The sequence below is a fragment of the Trichosurus vulpecula genome, chromosome 2 (assembly GCF_011100635.1).
Source record: "Trichosurus vulpecula isolate mTriVul1 chromosome 2, mTriVul1.pri, whole genome shotgun sequence".
Lineage (NCBI taxonomy): Eukaryota > Metazoa > Chordata > Mammalia > Diprotodontia > Phalangeridae > Trichosurus > Trichosurus vulpecula.
Window position 1 is genome coordinate 457,575,448 of NC_050574.1, and position 12,245 is coordinate 457,587,692.

The window sequence follows — 12,245 nt, forward strand, 5'->3', positions numbered from 1 at the left end:
ATTGTGTTCCACAGAGAATCCTGCACAATAAGGGCCTTCTCTGTTCTAGGCTAGTTTGTCAGCCATTATGAAGGAAAGAGCTTGATCGCATAAACAAGACAGATGGTGAGATGCACAAATCACCTGCCGGATTGTGTCCGCCTCTGCCACACACACACCCCCAAATGTGAATGAAACATCCCCGTACATCATATAATCATGTAATATGATTATAGAATGACATTATTATTATGAAAAATGTGCTTTTACCCATTGACCACTCTGTGAAATTTGTTATCGTGAGATTAATAATAGAGAAATTTTCCCTCTGGTGCAGGCCTTCTTAACCTGAAGTCCAGGAACTTTAAAAAAAAAAAAAATATATATATATATATATATATATATATATATATATATATATATATATATAATTATTTCAAAATAATTGGTTTCTCTTGTAATCCTATGCATTTTATTTTATGGATTTGAGAATCTTCTGAGAAGGGCTTCACCAGATTGACCAAAGGGGATCCATGACACAGAAAAGGTCAAGAACCCCTGCTGTAGGGTAAAGGTTGGGCCTAGGGAAAACAGTAACACGTAAATGAGGATTATCCAGTTTCTTATCTTGGCTCCTTGAATGTGAGCAGTCATTTGTTTGTTTAGTTGTCATGTAAGGAAAAAATACTGTTAAGTGCTTAAGAGGTACACTTCCTAATAGAGATGTTTTCTTTGTGAATTTTTAAAAATGATTTAAAGAAAGACCAGAGAGAGAGCAAAAACTGGATTTACAGAAGCCTTCTGTTCCTGCCATCCCTCCAAAGAAACCTCGACCACCCAAGACAAATTCTCTCAGCAGACCTGGTGCATTGCCCCCGAGAAGACCAGAAAGACCAGTGGTGCCTGTGACACATACCAGGTATTCAGACCGTTGCTCTAGATGGGGGTCTGGCTTATTGGTTATCATCCTCGCTATTATCCTCCTCTAAGCAGAGCTTAGAGTCAACCATCTCTGTCACAGGGCCTCAGAGGGATTTGGCAGGGTCAGAGGAGGTCTGTCTGTCTCTCTCTCTCTCTCTCTCTCTCTCTCACTCTCTCTCTCTCCTTTTCCCTTTCCTTCTCTCTCTTCCTCCCTTCTCTGTCTCCTTTCCCCGCTGCCACCCCCTCTCTACTTAGATATATCCCTGGTGTAGGGAATTGCACATGAAAAAATTCCTTCTGCCAAGGAAAAGCTGTAACTCTTTTGTACTTTGTGGTCTTAGAGAGTTATCTGGTATGCTGAAAGATTAAGCAGTTTGCCCCAGAGTCTTACAACCGGTATGTGTTAAAGGCTAGACTCTTCAGAACTCTGAAGACCAGCTCCACCTTGTGTCTCTGTGTATCTCATGGTTTTTTTCTAGACTCACATGTGACTTTATTGGGGTTGGGCACTCCCACTGGAAGACTCCTGTTACCACTGCAGATTGTTGTTTGCTTATGGTTTGAGAGAGCTGCCTGTATCGTTCAAAGATACTTATTTCTTTAGAATGGCCATAGCCGCTGCTAATACAGATCACAGCCCCATAACTCCTCGGTTCATGATGTTCACAGACTGCTGTAGGAATGACCTACTGACCTTACTTTTGGTGATGAACCTCTTGCAGACTTATCTGGACCAGTCCTCAGATGATAGACAGATACAATGTCCAATCCCTGGCTGATGAGTATAGCACAGGAAGAATGTCATAAAGAGGCAATTAAGTGGTTCTAGTGGGATTTTGTCACTTTACGTTAAAAGATTAGTTATATATTAAAATATCTTAATGCAAAATGATCTGAGTTGGGGGCAGCTGTACATGAGGTATGCCTTTATATGCAATAGAGAAAGAGGGAGGCGATATGAAATAGTGGAAAGGATTCAGGATTTAGGGGCGGGGGGGGGGGGTGTTGAGTCCAAATCTCAGTTCTGCTACTTATTGCCTCTATGACCTTGGGCAAGTCACTACTGTTGCCTGGGTCTCAGTTTACACATCTGAGAGGGGTTGGTCTAGATCAGGGCTTGGAGGGTCCTATAGCTGGAGGGCCAAATCTAGCCCATCTCTGAGAACTGAGAATGGCTTTTACATTTCTAAATATATTTTAACCTTATAAATTCTTTTAAAATACATTTTAAAATTTTATACTTTTTGATATATTTTTAAACTTTATTTAAAAATGCAGAAAAAAGAAATCTACTGTATAGCTCACTGGCACTACAAGAGCAGGCCTTGGACTAATTGGGCACCTAGGCCTTATTTTGCCAGTCCCTGGTCAAGATGGATTTCATTAGGGTCCCTCCCTGCTCTAAATTTATAATCTTATGATCCCCTATGGGTATACATAGAATTTCTAACTAGTCAGTTGTCCATATTTCGCTCGTTAACCTAGTTTCTTGTCAAGTCATGCTATGTTCAAGTTAACACAAAGCAGAACAGACGTTCCCTCCCTTAAGTGGAAAAGTAGCATGTAAAACTTAGCAAACCTATCCAAATGAATCAACATCGTTGTCACAACATTTTAGTACTTTTGACACTTCCAAGTAAAAAATTTGGTCAGGAAAAATTCAGTTAAGGCCGTCCAAATAGACACAAAATTTTAGAGCACTAAGTGGTTTGTTGGTGTTAAAAGTGTTTTTAACTAGACTTGGAGCATATGGATGAGTGGATGAGCATAGGTACACACACACTCCCCTGACCTTATATGTCCTGTGGGGGCCAAGACCAAAGTTATCAGAGTCCACTTGGCTAAGCCTATGTGAACACGACCTACTTTAACTGTTTCGTTTCTTTTGTTTCGACACAACACTCAGTTTTCCACAAACCTTCCTAAAAAGTACCTTCCCTGGAAACAAACAAAACTGCTTAATTGCATGATTATGTCTGGTAGTAGAAGCCCCTTGCCACTTTTGAATTTACTAGGTGTTACAGAAATCAGTCGATAAAGCATTGGTTGATCACGATAGGAAGACTGTATATGTCAGTGTTGATTGTACGGTATCAGCGTGGCACACCACATGTGACATGAGTTTGGTTGGGTTTTAGCATTGTCTTTACAGTGCTATCCTCGTTGTCTCTGTTTGTCCCTTCTGCCTCTGCTTTCTCCATGCTCTATTGCTATACACACATCTTTCGATCTTTCTCTGAATTTTTTATATTCATCATTCGTTTTGCCACAGTGATATTCTGTTTATATGCCATGATTCAACCGTTCCTTAATTGTTGAGGCCAGATTTTATTTCAAGTTCTTTGTTCTTACAAGCAATGCCGTTATGACAGTGCGATTTATGTGGCTCGCCTACATGATGCTTTAGCAAAGGAAGCCGAGCTGCCCCAGAGCCCTCTCTAAAATGGCAAATCAAAATATGTCATCTATGGCTTCAGCAAAAACCTGAGGTTGGATAGGTCTGTTCTAGGTAACCAGCAAGCCACATCGGTAGTTCAAGCCTTAGTTTCCTGGATCATTCAAGTCTCAAGGACAGATTCCCCGGTGACCTCATATATAGGGCAGATACTTTTCTGGCAGGGGTGAGGGATGGCAGATAAATAACTAGCATGCTCCACATTATGATGTTAGCAGAAATCAAGGAAGACCTCCAGCTTGTTAGGTGAGGACGTGGTTGAATGGGTTGCGGTCTCCATAGTTAGAGAGAACTTTCAGGATGATGAGATTGCTGATCCGTCTTTTTGAGTACTTAGTAAACTTGACAGAAAACTGAGTTTAAAGAAAAGCCAAGTAACTGAGTCATTCATAATACAAACACTATTGAGGTCTTTGACAGGAAGACTTTCTGTATAAATAAGGTGAAGGTGATATCTTTTGAGTGCCTAGTGAAGCAAAATACTTGGGGGGAAAAAGAATTTTTCCCAAGTACAAATAATTTATAAAATAGGTGGAAGAGGAGGTCATGTAGGCCTTGATGGGTGATGAAGGTATAGTGAAACCTGCCAACTTTGACTAGACATATTGAACAAAGAGTGTGTAGACGAATTTCATATCATCCTCTAGAAGGCAGAGGTGGCGAAGTTTGGATTCAGTCAAAGGGCTGCACTTGAGGATCATGTGGCCTGGTAGACTGCTCAAGCAGTAATACTTAATAATATGCTTTAAGGACAAATAGAGCCCTCCAGAGCTCTACCAGTCCCCCAACACTTACTAATGTAGCCTGGTTTCCAAACTATTGATTGGATTTCTGAACACCAAATTATTTAATAAACTCTGAATTTCTATGCTCATCTGATACCTATTTATTTTCTCCTCTGTTAAGTTTTCCTGCAACTTAAGTTTTCACACTTTTTATTCATGGCAGAGTTGAGGGTTTTTTTTAAAGCCTCCCCTACACCCAGTTGTATATTAGAACCAAGTCTGCGCAAAAAATCAGCTTGAACAGAAATGGTATAGCAGTTAGTATAGATGTTTTCTAAAACGCATACGCTCCAACAGCTGGGGAACCGATGAGTGAGGGAGAGAACTTTGTGGCTCTCAGCTTTCCATTGGCATTTCTAAGTGACCTTGATAGGGTAGGTCCCAGAAAGTCTCACCCAGCTCCTACAAATGACCCTTGGGAAGTTGTCTGCCTGTAATTGGCAGAAATGAATTTAGCTGAGGAACAATTTGAGAAAGCTGGAAACTTCAGCTAAGTACTCCCTTTATAGCATGTCCTATTTAGGGGAAAATGATACTTCCTCTAGGCTTTCTTGAGACTTACTAAGTTATTGTGACCTTCCATATTGCTGGCTGCTTGTACTTACTGGAAATGGCTTAAAGAATGCCTGGTTTTCATGTGGGGGGGGCCATTTTGCTTTGTACCTTCACTGTTATCTTCCCCAATTTGATTCAAGTTTACCTTTCCAGGCTTACCTCATTCATTCATTCTCATTCAATAACTTAACTTACTTCATTAGTTCAGCGGGTGTAGCAACAGTTTGGCTAGCAGCTGTTGTGGGGGTGAAAGACCAATGCAAGCCCAACAACAAAAACGCTGCCAGCACAGGTTCTCTGATCTGCTTTAGTAAGGAAAGCAACGTTAAGGGGTTAACAATCTCACTTTAATCCAACATACAAATATCATTCACTTAGTTCAGGAGGAAAAGCCAGCAATCTCAACTTCAGAGCAAATACAAACAAATTGCAAACATACACAATATAAACAGACCAGATCAAAATTCATAGTTACCAGGAAAGCATCAACATCTGGGTTCACAAGCCAAGAAGCTCTTAGAACGGCTGCCCAGAGTCCCATGCCACCCTTCCAGTGGCTGAGAGCCCCAAGGAAGAATGCCAGCCTCTGGGTTTATATATCTTGTTCAGGGCCGCATGGCCTAAGAGCTTCTGACACCACAAATATGTGACTCAAACCCATGTAAACTAGGCTTTCCCTTGAGGCCAGGAGGTCATCAAAGACTCCTAATTTAATCAAAGAAATAAAGGCCAAACCCTTCAAGGGCACTTGATTAAATAAGTGCTAAAAGAGGAAACAGTAAAAAAGTCCCGCCTTAAATAACATTTCAGTGGGGCCTTAATTTTTCTGATGTAGGTACTCCCTCCAGTCATAAAAATTGCCACCCACCCAACCCTTTTCATCTGTAGTGACTCTTATTCCTGTCTTCCCTTAAATCCTCTGTGGGGAGTCCACAACCATGCTATAGGCCTTCCGCTGAGTCTTTTAATCTTATTTGAGTTCCAGAGCTTGTAGTATTACTTAAGCTTGGTTCTGGTTGACACTCCTTGTTAACTGTTTTATAAAGAATCAAAATTTTAGAGCCAAAAAGAAAGTTCTTAGTTGTGAGCCAGATCTTGGAGAAAACATGCTTTGTGCTTTGGACCATGAGACCATGTGAAACAAGGCCCTTGCCGTCATATACATGCACCATAGGTTCGTGTCTGTTGAGTGGGAGTTGAATCTGTTGAAGACTGAATCTGTGAACTGAATCTGGTGAAGGGCAGTGTCATACACACACAACTACAGGATGCCTTTCTACCTTTAACAAAGTTACGGCCATTTTCACCTTAGTCTTTCTATCTTCTTTGTAAAACAAACAGACAGACAAAAAACTGGATAACCTTTCTGTGCCACAACGTCCCAATACGTCGATTAAGAACCAGTGCACTAATTCTGTTGTGAAAGCTTGATCAGTCCTTCAGAGATGACTTCTTTAGAACAATGGGATAGTTTTCTTATGCTTAGTGTATAAATTGCTTAAACAATTTTTGCCCAGGAGATCAAGAGCTGGATAAAAATCTTAACATTGGGGGTTTTGACTGGAGGACACACCTCATGTCACAAACATTTTCTCTTGTTTCTCTGTGTGGTGAATGCTCTGAACTGTGATGTGTTTTTGAAAGGACCGCACAGAGAGGTAAATGTCTGATTTTCTTGTGATGCTTTAGCTTAAGGCAAAGAGTAGAGAAATGTTAATGTACGAATGTCAACGAAGTTATTGAAGGAGTGAGGATGTCTCTCTTGAGACTAACTTACCTGCAAAGAAGTTAATTTTCCTTCTCTAGGTTTGGAAGGATATCGGATTGTCTAAGCCGTTTGGTACATAAATATGCAGAAGATAATCTTCAAGCCAATGAGAGCTCAGTGGTATAACTCTAATACTGCCCCCAAAGCACAATTTTCAGAAAGGGCTTCTTCACCCATTGTAAATTGCAAAGTAATAGCCCTCAAGGGAGAACAGGTTCCCATGTATATTCCATAAATGATCAGGTAAATACCCAACTTTGACTAACCTTAATGTTCTCTAAGGCCCTCGAGGACATTCTTGAGTTTTAGTATACTGAAACCCCCTGGAACTAGGAGTCAAAAGGTAGAGATCCAAGTGCTATTTAATGTCCTAAGACCTTGAGTAAATCACTTCATCCCCACAGGGACCTCAGTTTTCCCACCCATAAAATTTTGCAGTTGGACCAGGTAGTCTCAAAAGTCTTCTCCAGCTCAAATATTATACAGTTTTAATATAATCAACTGTCCCTTATTTTTCCAACATTAAGGGAAAAAAAGACATAATGTCCTTTACAGGGAGAATTTTTTAAATGGAGTTAAGGAATCGAAAAATAAAGTGAGAAGCCTCCCTGTTTTCCCCTCTCCTCATTCTTTTTTAAGCTTTTGAGAGCTCACTTCCCAGTCTCTGGAATTTCATGTTGTGTACTGCTCTCTCTTTTGGTTTCTTTTAATCTCTAAGTTAGCTTAGGGAAAAGGATGGAATTCATCTTCGTTGTCTCTCTAGTTCTCAGTGAACTCTTCTCTATTTTTTTTAATTCCTCGCCCAGAGATAGGATGAATTTTGTTTTATACATGACATAAGAACTCCATGCTAAGAATGAGCCACGTCGCCTAACGAACTTACTCAAACAGTATCATTTAATAGAAAAATTATTGGATTTGAAGTCACGTTTGAATCTCAGTGCCACTTCTATTTATTACCCATGTAACTTTGGATTAGTGGCTTAACCCTCTCTGGGCCTCAGTTTTTCATCTGTAAAATAAAGGGTGAGTTACCTGTGGCCTCGAGGCCACATGTGGCTCTCTAGGTCCTCAAGTGGGGCCCTTTGACTGAATCCAGACTTCACAAATCAATTGGATTCGGTAAAAACCCTTTGAGGACCTAGAGAGACACATGTGGCCTCAAGGCCGCAGGTTCCCCACCCCTGGACTAGATAATCTCCCAGTTCCCTTCCACCACTGTTATCCTGAAAGTACAACTGACAGCCAGAATCAGAAAGTGGAACATTAGGATAAGCACATAGATGTGTGCCCTGGCAAATTCGTCTTTCAAGCTGACACATGATAGACTTTTTCAAAATTGGCTCTCATGAGCCAATTGTGAAATTATCTGCGGGAGCATTTATATCTGGGAAATTGGCAAACGCTGCAAATCAGGGCTTTATTTATTGTTTTATTGATTGTCTAGACTTAAAGTGATGGGGGAAATGTTAAGAAGACAAATTAGACTTACAAGTGTATAGGGTTTTTCAGAGGTGGTTGCTAAACATTTTACCAGCCCATCCATGGGTACCTGCCAGAATTAGAACATTCCCTCTCCCCACCCCCACCCCCCCTTCAGACTTGCCAGTAGCTAGAGAGTTCAACCCAATAATTTTAAAGCAGCTTCTAGTATCCTAAGATGCTGGGTGAACGTGAATTGCAGGCTAAGCAAACCTCACCATGCCTGGACTTAACCTACTGGCTCAGGACCCAAATTAGACATGGAAATTTTCGCCTAGTTTATCGGCCTGGTTCTGGAGGGCCCAGCGTGCTTTCTGACAGTTTTGCAGATCTGGCCTAGGAATGGGAAATTTGGTGGCAAATCAAGTGGGGATTGTCCCGTTATCTTTTGACTTGGCTCTTTGGGAAATCTCCTCCACTAACCTATAAATAGCCAAACTTGTTTGTGCATGTCTAAGCAAGGACACAGTGAACGAGAACAGCTGCCTGAGAAAAATCACCCTAGTTCCTGTTTCCTGTGCCTTTGGCTCATGTTGTCTTAATATTTAACCAGGAGAGTTCTTAGAATCAAACAGTGCCTGTGATTTTCTTAGGACAATTTTGGCTGTCAGGTAGGTGGGTGTGCCAGAACTGCAAAAGCTAGCAGTACCGCTACCTCTGGAGTTCTGTATTTTTTTAAATAGAGGATTTTGGGGGGGGAAAGTGGATCCTTGCCCTCTGGTTAACTATTTAAGAAAAGAGATAGCATGAGTGGTACCTGAGAACTTGGTGTTACAAGTTCTGGATTCTAGTCCTGCCTTCCTTACTTACTGTATGAATGTGTAACCTTTGGGAAATCACCTGGCCTCTCTAACCCTCAGTTTCTTTATTTGTAAAATAGTGTTTGCACTACCCACTCACCTGTGTGTCATGAGGGAAGCCCTCCATAAATTTTTAAATGCCGAGCAAATGTGAGTTGTAATACTCTCCTGTCATAATGGTGATAGCAAACTGAGAGTCACCTGTAGTTGAGCTGCCGATAGAGAGTTACGCGTGCCACCATCACAGAGAAGAGGCCATGCTTAGAACTGTTTGTTTTCCTTAAACAAATGTTCACATTCTTTCATCGATGCTGTTGTGGCCAAAGTTACTATTCTTCAGATTTCGGTAGAAAGAGCTCTGGGAATAGGGAGGTGTGGATTCTAGTCTAGTGACCTTGAGCAAAATCTAATTGCCCCCACCCTCACTGGGACAATGTTAATTTAATTAAGGATTCCTCAGAGTTGGTGAATGAGAAGATGGATGTTTGAGAAGTTCGAAGTGACGGGCTTTATCTTCCCACTAGCATCTCTGGGTGCCTAACTTTTAGAACATTTTGGAGACAGAGGTCATCTTAAAGGCCCCTGTTGGGGCTGGAAGCTAAATATTTGTCACTTTATATATTACCAATAATATAATTGACACAGGATTTGAGTATTGGAGGCAGAATGGTATGAGTCTCATCATGCATTTTTTTCTCCCAAATTCTTTGTTGTATACTTTCTTGCATGAGGGCATGGATAAGAACTGATCTATGATTTTATTGGTAGGGGGAACTCCTGGGTGTGGGTGGTGGAGTGGATGAGGCCCTCAGTTTAGAGTCTGGGAGATCTAGCTTCAAATTTTACCTCCTACACTTAGCTGTGTGACCCTGATAAATCACTTGACCTCTCAGTGGCCGTTTCTTCATTTGTACAATAGGGAGGTTGGATTCAGTTTCCTTTGAAGTCTCTTTCAGCTTACAAGCAAGCCGCCACCTTCAGAGATTTGCCCAGGATCGCATAGCCCAGAGGTGTCCAAGCTGGAACTTGAAGACCTGTCTTCCTGATCATTTTTAAGGCCAGCTCTCTATCCGCTGTGCAGTGGTGCTTCTTACCACTTCTGTGAATGTGACTTAAAAAAAAACTTTCAGTTATGATAGACAGTGCTAACCACATCCAAAAAAAAGAACTATGGAGTCCAAATGCAGATCGAAGCATATACCATTTTCACATTTTGGGGTCTTTTTGTTTTTTCTTTCTCATGGCTTTTCCCTTTTGTTCTTATTTTTCTTTCACAATATGAATAATATGGAAATGGCTGGGCCATCTTCAGTCATCCTGATCTTTATCTGCCCCCTGGACCCAGATGGCCCAGGAGGGGAAAGGGAGGCTGGTGACTTTGCACAGCTTTCTCTCACTTAAGTCCAGTTTACTTACAAGTTGTGACATCATCTTCCTGATGTCATGATCCTCTTTGATAATGATGGACAAAACCACAATTTGGAAATGTTTGATATGTTTGTACATGTATGGCCTATATCAGATTGCTTATTGTCTTAGGGAGAGGAAGGAGGGAGGAAGAAAAATTTGGAACTCAAAATTTTACAAAAATGAATGTTGAAAACCATCTTTTCATGTAATTAGAAAAAAAATTAAATCTTGCCCAATTAAAAGAAATAAAAATAAAATAAAAATCTTTTTTCAAAATAGATGAAGAGGGAAGGAGGTATCATGTCAGTAGGTCTGAATAGCCAGCTATGGACAGAAGCCTCTTTTTTTTAGACATAAGAACTGGGAGAAGATTCAGGTTATAGTAGCAGCCCAGCACTTAAAAGGAGGGAGGTGCTAAAAGGACAGAATCATCATCCAATAGAACGTAAGCTCCTTAAGGTCAAGAGGTTTTCATCTCTTGTCTTTGTGCTCTCAGGGACTAGCACACGGTAGGCCATGTGGAGGAGTAGACAGGTACATCTTCAGACTAGAGTCAGAAAGATCTGGGTGTGGAGCCAAGCTCTGGCATTTTTTAGCTGAATGAAGTCATTCAGCTTCTTTGGGCCTCAGTACCCACATCTTTAAAATGGGAGGCATGCACAGAAATGAGATTTGCATGTAAAGTGTTTGGCAGACTTTGAGGTGCTATCTTGTTCTTATTGGGCTCTTCTCATTTTTTTTGGTGGACTTTGAATAGGAATGGGCTTATCCTTGGTATTGGGCCTCTCTTCAAAGGGACAGCATGATGGGGGGCGCTAGACAGGTCCCTCTTTTTCTCTAGGATTAGTTTCTTCATCTTTTAAATGATGGAATAAGACTAGGGGTGATTTCTAAGGTCAGTGGTGCCAAACAAATGGAAACTGCTCCCTGAGGACCCACATGTTGACTTAGAAAACCACAAATTAACATTTTCTGTGTTGTATTGCATTTGGATTTATTTTGTTAGACATTTCCCAATTACATTTTAATCTGGTTCTGGCTCACTCAGGAGTTTTCCAGGCCAGTCTCATTTGACATCTCTTTCTAAGGTCCCTTTTAACTTCAGATCCAATGATCTAGGGTTTTGGTTTTTTTTTTTTTTTGTACATGTTTATTTAATTGAATTTAATGGCAGCATTACAATGGAAAGCCTGCTCTGATTTTTGTAAGTTAATGAGTTTATATTATAGGGTCCTTCATCCAACACCCCCATCCTAGCTGGCCATCTCCATGAAAGCTAAATCACCCGTCTCCAGGACTCTCTTTTCTGTGGGCTGCCTCAGTAAGATATCAGGGTCCTAAGGTTGGGCTAACTTAGGCTAAACTGGGCCTTGCTGTTAAAGTATGTGTTCTCAAAGTCTCTATATACTTTATACCTTCCTCATCGCCCTGTGTGTGTACACCTTGGACCTCATATCACTTACCAGTTCTGACTATGAGAAAACAAAATATCTGAATGGGTTAGATTTTCTTTAGATAAGAAGTTTGATATACATATATATAATATCTATGTCTATATACACACACACATACGTATAGATATGTGTGTCTGTGTACATATGGGTGTGGATGTGTGGATGTAGATGTGTGTGTATGTATATGTGCTGCACGTACAGACAGAAATACACACAGGTCCATGTGTATATCTATGTGCGTGTGTATATGATGTGTTGGGACCCTGGCTCACAGAGTATCCCAGCATACTGTTGCAGCGCTCGAGTTAAGCCCCAGATTAGAAATTAGGAGACTAGGCATCTACTCCAGGTTCTGTTAGTGACTTTTTGAGTGTTCTTGGGCTCATCACTGCTCTGCTCTCCGTCTCATTTTTCCTACCTATGAAGCAAAAGAGAATGTTATCTCTCAGCTGCCCAAATCATCAAAATGTTTTTGGGATGTACTTCCTACTTCTCTGGATTAAAATGCCATAAAATTATACAATATTTAAATTTTTTTGGTTAACAGACATTTGTCTCCCCCCCCCCCCGAAGCAAAGATGCATAATAAAACCAAAATTCCAACATCGGCCATGTCCAGGAATGTATATATCTTAT

The 12,245-nt window shown here is 40.8% G+C and overlaps 1 protein-coding gene across 5 annotated transcripts in view; it reads left to right on the forward strand.

The window, feature by feature from the left end:
* SH3KBP1 (SH3 domain containing kinase binding protein 1) overlaps window positions 1–12,245 on the forward strand; it is a 455,989-nt gene that overhangs the window by 391,148 nt on the left and 52,596 nt on the right. For all 5 annotated transcript variants that reach the window (XM_036745610.1, XM_036745608.1, XM_036745609.1 and 2 more), the window contains one exon: window positions 739–898. In XM_036745610.1, the coding sequence (XP_036601505.1) occupies window positions 739–898 (160 nt within the window). The remainder of the gene's footprint in view (window positions 1–738; window positions 899–12,245) is intronic.